Below are 16,107 nucleotides of genomic sequence, written 5' to 3' on the forward strand. Positions count from 1 at the left end.
TCTGCATGTGAAAAAAAAAAGCAAGAAACACACGCAACCATCCAGAATTAAATTGGCGGTTCCTAAATTTTAATGCATAAAAAAAAAAAAAAAAAACGTGCTGCATTATCACTTCATTCAGTGGCATTCTTGATGTGAGACTCTTCAATAGAAATGTTTTTTCTTTTTTTTTTTTATTTAGAAATGTATAACAATGTTAATCCTTTTTCTTTCCCTGACCCCATCAGTTTATTTTATGATCTTTAATTTAGCAACTTTAATTACCTGTCACTCTGCTGTGTATCATTGCTATTACTGTCTTATCACTGCTATTATTACAATTTCAGTTTAACATATTAAGCTTTCTGTCATAAAGCATAATCACACATTTCAAAGTGTGTAACGGAATCCATCCCTCTTTTTTTATATGCAGCATATTTTATAAATTTACCTTCATTAATGTCTCATGCTCAAACATCACTTACAGGTTGTTGAAAATCGAAATACATTAACTCTAAATACACCCAAATTTGAATATCAAGATAAATTTCGATAATATTTAAAAGGCAGTTTACTCGTGGGATTTGATTTTTGTAATGCTTACAGTATATGAGCCATTTTTTTTTAAATTATTATATGTAGAGATGACACACCACTCCTGTCTTTTAAAAATCCTAAAGTTATGTCGCTGTAAGTCGCCACTTTTGATACTAAAAACTGAAATGGTCGTTCATTCGACCACATCTGCCTCTTTTTGTGTTACCCCTTTCAAGTTTTTGAGAGCGATTTAGTTGTCTTTCTTTCTAATTGTGCATCCCCCCGAATCACGTTTGTCCCAACGGAAGGAGCACACGGCAAACAATCCCACTTCGATTTTTGTTTTTATCCTAAAGCCTCCCTCCTTTGAGATTCCCAAATGACAGTTTTCGCTAAAAGCATTGTGCCACTGTTGTCCTTGTCGGCGTGCGTGTTTTTAGTGTCGCACGGACAGCCAGCAATGGTGCGATACCTGTGATGAAGGTGGCACTCCGCTCTGCAGCAGAGGGCGTGGCCTCCACGCCAAGCCCACAACACCTGGGCGGTTGTGGCCCCTCCCACCGTTCGAAGAGCAGAACCTTAGCTTTAGGAGCCCGCGCTTCACGCCAGAGCCAAGCGTATTGTTAAAAGTGTGAAGTGCGACCGTCACACTACTGTTTTTGTTTTTAGCATCTTTTTTTTGTTGTTGTTGTTTTGACACGCAGGATGTGCTGCAGTAAACAGAGTTAACGGATGTCACCTTTTCCTTAACTCTTTCGGTTTCGTGACACGCTACTGTGTGAGCAGCTATGGGCAGCCAAATAAAATAAGTCGCATTATCATAAGAAAGAGGGAACGTGGACGGTGGGACTCAATGCAGAAGCAGAGTTCCGATCAGTGAGCATAACATAAACAGCTCCAAAGTCAAACTAACAAATAATCAGACAGCTTTCTAAGTTGGAAACTTTACCTTCGGGTGGGGAGTTCGGGGGTCCTGTGACGGTATCTGTAATCGCCTTTACCTTCAAATCAATCCAAGCAATGCATTTTTGTAAGCGAGCGGAACAACCATCGTTAGCCACTACAAAAAAAAAAAAAAGAAAAGAACGGTTGCGACATTGTATGCGATTCTCTGAGGTTTTAAAAGTCGGCGTCGCGAGGTGCGGAAAGGACAAATTAGAGGCAAAGCACGTGTTAGTCGGCTAATGGTTATTTTGGTGGCGGGGCTGCTCCAGAAGTGATTACTAAAACCTTGACTATTACATTTCTATTCTAAACCTTCGTGTTAATCTGAAAGTCGCTTTAAATGATCTCAAATTAAGAATCCATAGGCAGCATGCCGAGTGTATCGAAAGGAACCCCCACCCTATTGGACTCTCCTAAACAGACACCCCCCACTTCCATTAAAAAAAAAACCAAACCGCTATACGTGGCTGTAATTAATTTCACTTGTTAGTAACGATTTATATTGTGAACTTGACAAACCTTTTTCGCTTATGACGCATGTCGTTTGCGTTAACTTATGCCCCGATCATTCTTAAAAGCTGTTTATATCAACCGAAACACATCGTACTAAACGAGCTCGGGTATAAAACAAATTCGTGGCTCTTTATCCAAACGAGTTTAGTTTTTCGCTAATTATTATAAATGATATATGTATTTATCTAATTAGACTTTAACAAAAACAATACACGAAAACAAAGCGCATTTTCCGACAATTACTTTTTTCCCTTGACAGCTCTTAAACCTACGGTTTGGTTTCAGCGATTTGAAAGATTTACAAAGAAAAAAAAAAATCAAATATTACTTTCGGCTCGGTGTAGATCTTTGCTCTTCAAAAGTTTATTGAAAAAGCATGCCGGATAACTTAGTGTTCAGCCAAATGGGCAAGAATGAAATAACTCGGTTTCTTCCTGCTTAAAAAAAAAAAAGATTTAGAAACAGATCAATGCCTGATAACTGTTTCATTTTGCCAAGCAAGCAAGGCAGGATCGTGCATTTTGAGCACTATACTGTATATATTGCTTTAAATGATAGAGGATTTCTTTTCATCGGCAGCAAAATAAAGATTAGGAAAGAGATTATAAAAAGCACTTTAGAGCCACAGCAGATCTTTATTTCAGCTCCTTTGTGATGATATTGATGATGATGATGGTCAAGTGGACAGTTTGATTTTTGTGTGCCGAGCTAGTTATAAAGAATCAATATTATATCAAGGGGTAAGTTTCGTGATAAAGGACTTTAGCCAGTATGGCTATTCATCATAAGTCTGTAGCAAGCAGATAGGTCAAAAGAAATTATATTGCACTAAAGAGTGTGTCTCCTTATCTCTATATACCAGGGGAATAAGGGACAAGCCGATCGATACAGTAGCTGCTGTATACTTCTTGCAATTATCAATAGCTGATTTTGTCTTCCCAGGGCTGCATCTATTAATACTACCTAATAACAACCTTTTGGATATAACTGCACCTCCAGCGGATGAAAAGTTTGTTCGTGTGGGAGCATTTTTTTTTTCACTGTACGCTATGATTCAATGTAATTTAAAAAATGACAAATCAGAACATGAAAATAATTAAAAACCATAAGCCATAAGATTATTTCGAATAGTTCACAAAATGTAAACGTGCGTAAATACGTTATACTAATAATTCTTCTTCTTTTTTTAATCAGCCCAGTAAATTTTGCGCTTTTTCTGACACGCCACATGTATTTAAAATATTATTTTTTATTACGGTAGAAAAATAGATATGATGTTTTACAGAGCTTGCATTAATGCGTTACTTTTTTTACTCTTTGCGTGTATAAACTACTGAACATTAGTTGTGTTCACTTTTAGAATGCTCAGGAGAACTGGGCAAGTGGCAGTATAGACGTATACAATGATATTACATGATAGTATTGAGACTGTAATTATAACTGAACAGCACTGCGATTATTATAATTATTACTGCATGTAGGATGATGAGGTTGATGGTAATGATGAAGAGGAGGATAATGATGATTAGAGGTGCTGCATATCTGCCATATTTACTAAACAGACCTACAAGTAGAGCTGGTGATGGTGGGAGTAAAATTCAGATTTATTACGTATTTGTGATTACATTCGCATGTGTTGCTTCCATCCGGGAAAACACATTAAAGGAACATATTCAGATAACAGTAGTAGTTGATAATAGACTTGCCTTCTCGTCCATAAAATAAACGTGTATATGTGTAATGATGCATCGCTTTATTGATACGTTTTATTTCTGATAGATAGATAGATAGATAGATAGATAGATAGATAGATAGATAGATAGATAGAAATAGTACAAATAGGATAAGAAGGGTGCTATACAGTAAGATAGATAGATAGATAGATAGATAGATAGATAGATAGATAGATAGAAAGGCGCTATATACAGTAAAATAGATACATAGATAGGAAAGGCGATATACACAGCCAAATAGGTAGATAGACAGGAAAGGTCCTATATACAGAAAAATATAATAATAATATTTTTTTACATAGGAAAGACGCTATAAACAGTAAAATAGATACATAAATAAGAAAGGTGCTATATACTGAAAAATATATAATGATAATATTTTTTCCATAGGAAAGACGCTATATACAGTAAAATAAATAGATAGGAAAAGTGCTATATACAGTGAGATAGATAGATACTTAAAATATGAATTTATAATAAAGGAGTTGCATATACAGGTAGACTTTTACAGTAATCAACGAAATTCTGGACATTTTACACGCTTTGAATTTACACTTTCCGAAAATCAAACTGCAATTTGCATTTAGCATAATGACCGTCCAAACGAATATTCAATACAGCTTTACAAACTTTAACGAAAGATAACGAGATCCCTGTTTGTGCTGAGCAAACTGTTCGATTCCGACCCCTAATTTTAAAAAATTGATTCTTTTTTTTTTTCCTTTTCTTATAAATCACATTGCAAAAGCGTGCAGCGTATGATTTGCCCGTCCTTGTTATTTACCGACTAAAGCAATATTCTTTCTTTTCTGGCAAGCTAAGGAAGGGGAGGCATCCTCTACTAATTAAGCCTATCCTGCCCTAATACGAGGTTTTGGAAGCTTAGCAAAACAGCATTATGGAGACAAAATCGCCCACAGGAAATATCCTTTTGAATATGCCATTCGTGTAATATTTGCGTTTAACTGCCATCTTTCACACTCAGCCAATAAGGTGTTTACTTACAACCCGAATTCAAAGCAAAGTTTAGATGTACTTCGTTCCGTGATGTATTACTTATTGCTTGATAAGCGCATTTTATGCAGTCATACCAGCCATACGTGCCTGCATTTGAATGTATGGCACATCATTTATGGGCGATTTATTCATTATGCTAATACTCCCCTAATATTTACGACACGATGCCGGTGACATTCGTTCCGTGGCTGTGGACCTGCCGTGCCCTGTCATCATTCCCGCTATGATTTCCGTTAGGCGGGCTATTTTCGGTGTTTCACCCCTTGTTTCTCAACTACAGTAAAAGTCGCGTTGGTGATGATAAACGGATTTGTGGCAGATCGCGTCATCGTCACCAACTATTTGGTCGTTTAAGTCTACACTTCACGATAACCCATTAACCATTCAAGTTGTTTATTTCCACATAAACGAGTAATCGCGGGCATATGATTTAATGACATTTTCGTGTTTTTTGTTCGAATTCAAGCTGTTGGTATGTATACTTTTTTTCCCTTCATAAAGATATTGCTTGTGAAAATAAAAAAAAAAAATCCAGCAATCTCAGATTTTAAAACTCTTCTGGTGGACACTTTTTTTTTTTTTTTTGCAAAGTTTCGAAGTAACAATCTTAACCGCAATAAAAGACACAATGCAAATATTAGTGGAAACTTAGACGTGATGAACTTGTTTCGGCGCTTCAAAAGATCACAAAGAAGAAGATAAAAAAAAAAACATCTGAAAGCGGAGTTCTGTTCCAATGAAAGCATTCAAAGAATTATAGGACGGAAAGATTAAACAGTATTGCTCAGTGCGGTTGACATGCATTGAAGAGCGTTTTGTGTTTTTTTTTTTTTCAGGGCGGGGGTGGGGCTTCTCAAATCGAAAGGTGCAGACTTGAAAGAGCGAAAAAAAAAAAAGTTTACCGAACGGTGCACCCGTGATATTGCATAACCCAGGGAGAGTGCAAGTTACTCCAAGAAGAATTAAGCTAGGCTGTGCTGTGACGGCGAGGAGGGGTGTAGAAGAGTAACTGTGTGGTACATCCTAGCGGCCGCTGACAGCAGTGCTGCCTGTCCTGCAGAGGGCTGAGCGGAAACTTCGAGCGCTGAGAGACTCGCTCGCTCACTCACTCGCACACGCTGCGCGCACAGAGCGAAAAGGCAAAGGAAGGCAACCGGCGCCTCGGCAAAAAGCTCCTTCGCGTCTCCCTCGAGCTCGTCACTTTCTTGGCTGCTTGTTTGACTCTTTTTGTCGGGGATCTTATTTAACGTGATAGAGAAGAAGTGATATCAGGCTCGATCAAACGGATCAGAGAATTTGGTGAGAGAGAGAGAGAGAGAAAGGGAGAGAGAGCCAAGGTGACGGCGCACTCTGCAGCAGCAGCCGCCGCGCACTGAAGGGGGAGAGAGAGAGAGAGAGGACCAGCTGACCCGTACCGGCCCTACCTTTGACGTGCTGGCTGCTATTGTTTCCCATACTTTTTATTGTTCTTTTTTTTTTTTAAGGAGAGTGGAACTCTCGAAGAACTCCAATGACCGACAGGATGACAAGCTCTAAAAAGTTATTTGCATCAATCCTTTCGCTACAAGAAAAGAAGACGAGCCAAACTGAAGCCCCCAGGACCTGTTTTGCCGTAGGACTAGAGGAAACAGGCTATCGGATGCAAACAGATCGCGAGTAAAAAACAAAAAAAAAAAAAAGAAAGAAAGTAAAAACAAAAAGTATCCGCGGATCACGTCAAAACTTTTTTTTTCTGCAATTATTTCTGTGCTTCGGAAGAAACGATCTTCTTTGTAGAGGAAATTTGTTTACAGAAACAGAAAAGAAAAAAAAAATCCGTGTACTTCTAGACATTCTCTGCAAAGCACCCGAAACAACCTAACGCCAAAACAATCTCCGGGAAGAAAAGAAATTATTTTAAAGTTGTAACAACCAAAAGAAGAGAAAAAAAAACATTTTTTTTTTGTCTATAAAAATGATTCTCAAAAGATGGCACGTGGAACAACACACGAGAAAGAAGAAATACTGTTAGAAATTAAACCCCTACATAAAGTAAAATAAAGAGACCAAAAAAAAAAACAGCAGCGCGACAGAAAAGAAAGGAAAGAGCCTGACCTTCTCTAAAGTGAAGACTCTATGCTGTGTGTGAAATGCAGTATTTGCAGTGGTGTTGGAAGAGGTGGATATAGAGGAGCGGAGACAGATAGTTTGGAGAGTGAAGCAGCTAATTGCTGAGTCCATCCCTCATTTCCATATCCACTGTGTGTCCGCTGGACCCCAGCCAATCCCCTCTCACACCACCATTAATCGCAATGCATTATTCACTATCATAATTATATACCGACATGCGCAATCCACACAACAGCAACACCAGCTAATTTCCGTAATTTTGCAACTCGACTATTTGTGAACATTTTTTTATTTGCTCGCTGCTGATGTATCTGCAAAAAGCAGAAACAAGTCACAGCTCCCCAGCAGCAGCATGTCGCGTCGCAAGCAAGCCAAGCCACAGCATCTCAAGTCGGACGAAGAGCCATCTCTGGCTGAGGTACTTTCTGAAAATGGTAAGGCACTTTAGGTGTTATACAGGGGCGGAAAAGCAGGGGGTGGGCGATTTTTTTTTTCTTTAAACGAATAAGCAGGTCAACAGAAGTTGCACAATTTCTCAAAACGTGCAGAGAGAGCCTTTCCAGGTCGAGATCTCCCTGAGCTAACTTAGCCTCTGACATCCTTTGTAATATTTATACTGATTACGAGCGGACTTTGCTCCGGGACGACGCTAAGTAACCGGCCTGCTTTTAACTTTTTTTTTCTTTCTTTCTTTTTTTTTTTTTTGGAGACATGAATCGGAATGGCAAGGTATGCGTTTAAAACCGATCGTTGTTATTAGTTGCATTATTGTGACCAATTAAATAATAGCATTGTGTAGACTGTGATTGTTAACACAATGCCTTTTTATCTGTAAGGATTCCCGATTGGTCCAGCACAGAATAAGCTGAATTCTTTTTTTTTTTTTTTATTATGACGAAACCATTTTTTTAAATAAGAGAAACTTAACTTTCCATCCAACTTATGAACATTTATTTAAAAAAAGGTCATAAAGAGTGTTCACGTGTGCCAAAAGGGGACGAAAGCTTGCAACTAACAAGTTGTTCATTGCAGCTCTTGCTTATTAATGATAACCTAAGATTTAAAAAGGTGCGAGCATTTGAAGTAAGCAACTGATTTTTACTTGTACTTTTTGGTAGTGATAATGCTGGGAAGAAACACAAACGCAACACTTTTATTCTTAATGCCATAACTTAGAATAAACAAGATAATTGAAAAACAAAGTGAGAAACACTCAAACACCTGTTAATACGGCGTTTTTATTATTTAATACGTTTAGATTATATTTCATCACGTTAGCAACATGCACGTCACTTCTTTTCCTTTTTAGATTTAGCATGGAATTAAGTAATACAGTATATGCCATGAAACAATAAACACACACATACACGCGTGTGTGTGAGTCTGGGTGTGTTTTAAATGTTTGAAACTTGCAGTGTTTCACTGAGAACATAACGGATTATTTGGTGTACATATTTGCATAGGTATATACACATTACATATATGGCCGCATATATAACGTGTCTCAGGGTTATTGATAAAAAAATAAAACGTGTAAGATATGACATTTGCAACGTGAAAAATGAGTCGTCAGAGTATTCTTCATTAGAACAAATTGTATTGCAAAATTGTCGTGGACGCTGAATCCCAAGACAAGACGTGAACGGCGTATGCAGCACGCGGTTTATCTTCGCCGGTTTTCTGCTTTTTATAACCGAGCCCAGTAGTTGTTTTTTGCAGTTCAAGAGATTCCAATTCAAGGTCACAAAACGATTTAACTCCAAAGAGAAACAAAAACCAGACATCTCTTACCACGTCTTTTCACTTCTTATTCTCAGGTCACTTTGAGTTGCCCACAAGAATCTCAAACACAGGGCTAAGTTGCTCTTCTGAATACTTTTCACAATTTGAAACATTGTTTGGTTTCTAAATGGTTAAGTCCAATTCTCTGCTGTTATTTATTTTATTATTATTATTATTATCGTTATTATTTTATTATTATTTATTGTTTGTCACTATAGCGCTTACCTGGAAGTTTCACCTCCTGCACCTTTGCTCATTTTTTCCTGACGGAAACGTCTCTCATCTTTGTAGTTTATAATTTTACAGGATTGTGTGTGTGTGTGTGTGTGTGTGTAGGGGGCAACAAAAATTGCAGCAAAGTTCCTCATTAACATTCTTTGAATGCCGGGCGTTTTTAGCTTACCATAATTCTAATAAATAATATCACGAATCGCAATAACAAGCAGCATTTCGTCTATAAACAAAGTTTCGTATTGTTTTGAGCAGAAAAAAAAAATAATTCTCCTCAATAAGGGGTCTGTACTTAATTTGCCAGCAATGACAAAATACGCCAATGTGGATTTTTGTTTTAAATATAAATATTAGCTGATTAGAGATTTTTTTTTTTTTTTTAAATATCATTCGCTAATGCCAGGCTAATCAGTTTAATAAAACTGAACACCAAGTTGGCCCATCTGCTTTTACCTTGCCAGGGAGGAATTATAAGCTTAAAAAAAAAAAAAACTTCACGTGAATCTACAAATTGCTGAAAAGGAAAGGCAAGAAAAAACAATAGCAAACTTGTCTTTAGCCTTATCTTTCTTATCTTTTTTTTTTTTTTTGCATCTTTGTCACAGCACATTTGAACCGGAGCCTTGCATATTAAAAAAAAAAGAAAAAGAAAAAGAAACGCTTGCATATGGTGGGGTAGATTAAGTGCAAAGTATCTTTTTGTTATGGAAATGTTTTTTGTTTACTTCATCACGTAGAATTTCTCACACTTGGTTTGTTTTGTATTGGCCTCAATGACTACATGATCAGATGAATGGATTTATTTTTGCCGAATGAAAGAGACAGTCTTTTCCATTAAAGGACTACACTGCACCCAGCGACGAATTTTAAACGTTATTATTGTCGATTGTGAATGGCTTTAAAAAAAAAAAAGAGAGAGAGAGAGAGAGAGAGAGAGGAAGAAAAAGAAAGAAAAAGAAAGAAAAACGCTCTCACAGACAGGAGCAGCCCCCAACCCCGACCACCCTCCCAACACACACACACCCCCCAAAAAAAAAAATGCAACAATGTGACAATTCTAGGCACTGGAGAACCAGTCGGGGATGGAGTTTAACTCACTTCAATTAATCATATCGCCGTGTTTATAACAAGTTAAAAATTAACCTTCTGACAATTACCATTTTGTTTTATATGCAGATCACTTCGGAGCACTGTGAACCGTGTAAACAAGCACCCTGGTGCTCTCCAGAAATCTTTTAGCTTATCTGCCTTGGAGTTGTTAAGGGGCTGCTTTGGGATAATTATAATTTATTTATTTTTTTTTTTTTCTTTCCCTGTCTGTGAAAAATGCAAATGCATTCATTGAAGAAGTGCCTCTCACACTGGCATCGGGCAGGGTGTGGAGAACAGGTGTGTGGAAAAAGAGTCGAAAGTGTCACATACATGAAGGAGCTGCCACTGTCAGCTTACCGATTATTAGGGAGCATGCCAATGGCATGCATCGTCTGCACTGGACATCATCATCGTCGTCGTCATCTTCCACATTTGGGCACCGTTTCCTTTACATTTATTTTATTACAAAGCGACTTCCAAACAGGGCTAAACAAAATCGAGTAAGGTTAGGGTGAGGGCCACCTTGGTGCTTCGAGTAGTGAGAAAATATACTCGATAAGTGTTAAGGATTATTATTCTCGTGAGTTGCTTTTTTGGTTCTCCTAACAACAACTAAAGCTTTGTTCAAATTAGAAAACATCAGTCCTCCAAATTTGTCTTTTCTACTTGAGCACAAGTTTAGTGCTGGCGGGTTTAGCACTTTTCTTAATTTTTTGGAGAGGGGTGGCGGTGGTGATGGTGGTGGTGGTGGTGGTGGTTGGGGGGGGATATCCTTTGATGTGCTTAGTAAGTGGACTGCAGTATTTTTAAGTGTTGGGGGCTGGGGGTGGGCTAGGGGGTGAGGTGGGTGTCCAGCAATTGCGATTGTTGTGTGTGTTGCTGTGGTTTCATTAAGCCGTGACATCTTTAATTTGAAAGTCTGCTGAAGAAGTGATTGGAGTCAGGACTTGCTATTGACAGCGGGGAGATCTGGCCGGGGCCGACACAATGAGCCGCTGCACTTTCATTTCCAGCCTAGGTTGGCTTGTTGTTTCATACTGATGACGCTTACTTTTTTTGCCTTGTCTTCTTTTTTTTGCGTTTTAATATTTTATTTTTAAATGCAGTCCCGGGGCGTTTAAGGGGCTTGTTTTGGAAATGTTAACAAAAGTGAAATTGGGAGAGTGTCATTTGTCTGTTTATGGTGGAGCTGAACAGTAAAGTGTTCAGCATAACGCAGTGTTAGAAAATCAGTAATGGCTCACAATACACACTTCTATATTTCTATTAGAGCAAGGGATTCAAACTTTTGTTTTTTTTTTATTTTTAATTTAGCTCACAAGTGTCAATACTACAGGTCAGGAATTTGTACATTTTTTTTGTTTGTTTGTTCGCCAATTGAAGAATATTGAAGCCTTTGCCATAAAACGTCAGCCTGATTTACGGTGATAAAGATGAAATGTTGATAATCCATGTCCCGCTCTGGTTGGGATTTTTGGGAAAAGCTCAGCTAAACAAACGGGCTGAATGGTCTCCTCTCGTTTTGTCCAATTTCTTACGTTCTTCTTTTCTAATTTACAATTACGGGCCAAAAGGGAGCTGCTGTTGCCTTTCTTCAGTGAGTGTCATCTCTTTTATATTTTATGTTTTTGGAAAGAATTACACAGGTATTGCTATTAGCCTTTGCCTTTTTGGATAGGGCCGCACAAGTCGGTGGAGCTTGGGGATACTCGGGTCACTCCAGTTAATGATCTCTCCTTTCTTTTAATTGTTTTGTGTAGCTATATAACCAAATCTGAGAGTGTCGAGTAATCCTTATTACAGTTAATATACCAAGCAAATAACTTTTAAGGAGTGCGTTTTAGCTTTTCTGCATGGTGGGGAATTAAAGGTCAGTCATTCACTTGTATTCTTCAGGCACTTTGCTTTTCCTCATTCCTTTATTCTAATAATAATAATAATACAGTTGATTTTTATAGCGCCTTTCCCATGCTAAACATTCCCATATTCAACATCCATTGGTGTAAAGTACGTCAACAGTTGACTTTGCACACAAGTTGCAAGTCCGATCAAATTCTTCCATACTTACTGTCATTAATATGCACATGCTGTTTATTTTCAAATTCATTTGATTCTGGCAGCATGCAGGGCCAAACAGTCCAGCTATAAACTCAGAAGGACAGCCTCTTGGGCTTGCAGAATAATCCTGCTTTATCTATGTGGGGGAAATAAATAAATAAATAAATAAATAGAATGTTGCCTGGATGAGATCTTAAGCCAATTTAAATGCAGTGACCACATGGCACCGGAGATTTTTATTTCAATATGCCTGCTTTTAAGTTGCATTAGCTAGTCGACAAAGGGACAGGTGAAGGTTACATAAAAACGCAAGAGCCAAAAAAAAAGTTTGAAGTTTACAGCGCATTCCTTTTTCATGTAAGCCTTCGAAGGAAACAATAGATTAAAAAAAAAATTTACATTGCAAATTGCTTAAACAGGTTGATTATACCGCATGTGAGGAGATACAGAAGACACAAGTGGGTCAGGTTTCGTCTTGCACTTCTAATACCTTAACAATTGTGCCATCGATCAAAGGAGGGCCATTGAGATGTTTTTCTCTTCTTTGTTTTATTGATGCTTTTGCATTAAGCAGCATCAGCCACCTTAGTCAAAATTGGCAAGAATTTGCTTTGGGATTCTTTAAAAGCCATGAAGAGAAAAGTGCACTCTGTGTGCGTCAAGGCACATTTCTATTGCTATACTTACACACATATACTGTACTTGGGCATTTGTACATCTGTGCTTTTTCTATGTGGGTGTTTTTATGTGTTTATTTATGTTTTGGTTTTTATGAATATGTATACATATATATGCTTAGTATTTGTTTGAATATATAGTTTTACACATATGTGTATTTTCATACGTACAAAGCAAAGTCACCAGTTTGTTAAATTCATCTTTAAAAGTGCACATATGGGAAGATTGGATCCAGATTGTTAAGTGTTAGCTCAGCACTAGTGATTTTGTACTGTGTATATTTAGACACTACCAGTCAAAAGTCTGGACGCACACACACACACACACACACACACACACACACAACACAGACATTTACAAGTTTTACATAGAGATTGATAACTTTTTTTTTGTCATCAGGATACCATTACATTGACTTAAAAATAGAACCACGACATTACTGCTGTTGCTAATGGCTAGTATTGCTTGAAAGGATGGATTTAAAAAAAAAATTATTATTCATATATGAATGCAAAGCCACATGTTCAGCAGCCATTCCTTCAATGTGCAAGTGGTGAACAGAATGCTGACTGTAATGATGTGCTCTTCCAGTCGACGTCCGTCCAGACTTTTGAACGGCTCAGGTGTGTCCAGGTATTTGACTGGTACGGGATATATACTGTATATGACTCTGTGTGTGTGTATACATATATATATATATATATATATATATATATATATATATATATATATATATATATATATATAGCTGTCTGTGTGTGTGTGTCTGTATATACAGATATGTGTATATGTGTGCATACGTGCATACACACACATATACACGGGTTGGTGGATTTACAGTTGTGAGCACACAAACACAATGTAATCTTGTATTACTATGTATTTATTAATTATTGTATTTATGTGTATTATTTGTCTTCCTATTATTATTACTATTATTAAAGTATGCTTGAGTGTAGCAAGCAGACTATAAGAATGTGTAAATGATAAAGGCCACCAATTTGAGCACTAATGAGATTGTACCTAAGTGCACTGTGCCATTGTGACATTCTTTTGAGTTAATAAAGTTAATAAAGCTTTTGAGTTAATAAAGCAGTTATAATACTCATAACCTGCATGTCTTTTTCCATATGAACAGCTGTAAACCTACTTTTGCCCACCCCTGTATATGCATCTAGAAATAGACCTATACACACACACACATACACATATATACACTGCAAAATCATCCTTGTTAAGCTAATAATTAAAAATATGGATGTAATCTTTCCACGTTCATTTTTTTTAAAGGTAAATATAACAGTGGTGAGTTTGCTTTGTACATTACAAATATATATATATATAAATATATATATATACAGTATATATATATAGTATACATATATATGTACATATGTACATATATAAACATATATATTGTGTGTGTATATATATATATATATATATATATATATATATATATATATATATATATATATATATATATATATCTCAAGGATCTTTTATTGACATTCCAACATTCATTTGTGGAAACTAAATTCAGTACACTAGTCCTATTAATTTAACAGTGCCCACAATAACTTCATAAATACTTCATAATAAAAAGTACCCCATAAGGAGCCCCTTAACTCCATAAACTTATTAAGATATTACAGATAAACACAATAAAATTGAACAAAATAACATTAACACATAAAAATGCACATATATATATATAGTAGTATATAGTGTACTTGTGGGAAGATTAGATTAGCACTAGTGATTTTGTAGTATATATATTTAGACACACATACACACACACATATATGTATAAATATATATATATATGTGTATACACACGCACACACATATGCACTGCAAAATCATCATTGTTAAGCTCACACTTAGAAATGTGGTTCCAGACTTTCAATATTTAGATTTTTAAAGGTTAGTTTAATGCTGGTGTATTTGCTTTGTACAAACAGAAACCCATACCTCACACACACACATATATATATATATATATATATATACTGTATATATAGATATATATATATTTATATGTTGTACATACACACATATGTACTGTATATGTAGATATATATATATATTTATATGTTGTATACACACACACACACACATATATATGTACTGTATATATCTATATATAGTTATATGCTGTATACGCACACACACAGTCACACACGTCTATAAAAATGCACTTACACCTCTAGAGTTTCACAGGTAGAACTTTTTATTGCTCTGATTTATTTCTTAAGGTCACTTTTAATACATCATTTTATTTAACCATAATTAGATTTGTTCATCATACACTAAAAGAAAAGGAAGCCCTGCATATTTTGAATAAATGCATTTCTGCAAGGTCTGCTAGATAGTAATAGACGGCTTGTCTTTCCCCTTAAGTAGGTTTTAGTTTAATACTCATCTCGTATTCTCGGTGTCTAATAAAGTCCACTCTGTTAACTGGCGACATTTTTATTCCATTCATTGCGTTCGGAGCTTAATCCAATCGCAATGTTAAAATGAAGAGTGTTAATAACATTATCCCCACAAGAAAGCTTGAAGTTTATTAAAAGCAGAATTTGGCTTTCCCCCCATTTCTTTTCTAATATTTGAAATTTGTCGGTGCGACAGACTGGGACTCGAGTGCGATGTCGGTGGTGTGATGCATGCAGCCCGTGTACGAGATGAATTGTTGGCTCTTCCTTATTTCACATTGGATTGTGCAACATGTGTCTGTTCTGTTTTTTTTTTTTTTCTTTCCTTTTTCCTGGAGAAAAAGTCCTAAAGTGTACTCAGCCTGAAATATAAATATAGGTTCATGGAATTAAAAAAAAAATAATAATAATAATGTGGGAAGAATTTGCCAGAAGATTAGAGCAGTCCTTTCCTTTTCTTTTCTTTTCTTCTTTTTTTTTTTTTTGCTTCTGGTCTGGCCTTTTAATTAGGATTTATTTATTTTTTTAAAGCCGCAAGTTGATTTGACCTTTTATGTGTCACTTTTGTATTAAGTCTGCATTGTTGTCAAATGTAGCACGTTGGGGTCCTTTTGTTTGGACTCCCTGAAAAGGTGGGATTGCATGGTGTGCCAACAAGCTTCCGATGGCCTATCCCTCAGGGTGGGCAGTTCGAGTCGCTTTGACAGAGCTTGCTGACTTAACCTTTGCATGCTCTGCCCTGCCAGGGGTGGCCACTAGATGTCAAGCTCATAATACAATTAGTACATCTGCGCCGTTGACCTTGGCAGCCGAGCTTACTTGCCACCATTCTGTTAAGTGTTCAGACTGATGCTGTGTGCTAAAGTGGGAGCTTTGCGAGTCGGCTGTGCACTCTTGACTGCCACATGTGCTCACGTCCCAGTCTACCTTTGAGCATCAAGACCCACACAAATGAGCCCTCGTTCAAGGTGAAAGCAAGAAACACCAATGCAACT

The 16,107-nt window shown here is 36.8% G+C and overlaps 1 protein-coding gene and 1 long non-coding RNA gene across 4 annotated transcripts in view; one reads left to right on the plus strand and one right to left on the minus strand.

Moving 5' to 3' along the window:
• LOC120515418 overlaps positions 1-6,901 on the minus strand; it is a 93,513-nt gene extending 86,612 nt beyond the window's left edge. The window contains exons 1-2 of one of the 2 annotated variants that reach the window (XR_005630651.1): positions 6,819-6,901; positions 1,466-1,576 (exon numbers count right to left, since the gene is read on the minus strand). This is a non-coding gene — a long non-coding RNA (uncharacterized LOC120515418). The remainder of the gene's footprint in view (positions 1-1,465; positions 1,577-6,818) is intronic. The other variant, XR_005630652.1, reaches the window with a different exon arrangement.
• sall3b (spalt-like transcription factor 3b) overlaps positions 5,545-16,107 on the plus strand; it is a 39,949-nt gene continuing 29,386 nt past the window's right edge. The window contains exon 1 of one of the 2 annotated variants that reach the window (XM_039736385.1): positions 5,545-7,267. In XM_039736385.1, the coding sequence (XP_039592319.1) occupies positions 7,186-7,267 (82 nt within the window). In that variant the 5' untranslated portion in view covers positions 5,545-7,185. The remainder of the gene's footprint in view (positions 7,268-16,107) is intronic. The other variant, XM_039736386.1, reaches the window with a different exon arrangement.

Source organism: Polypterus senegalus, chromosome 15 (genome assembly GCF_016835505.1).
Source record: "Polypterus senegalus isolate Bchr_013 chromosome 15, ASM1683550v1, whole genome shotgun sequence".
In the NCBI taxonomy this organism is placed as follows: Eukaryota; Metazoa; Chordata; class Cladistia; order Polypteriformes; family Polypteridae; genus Polypterus; species Polypterus senegalus.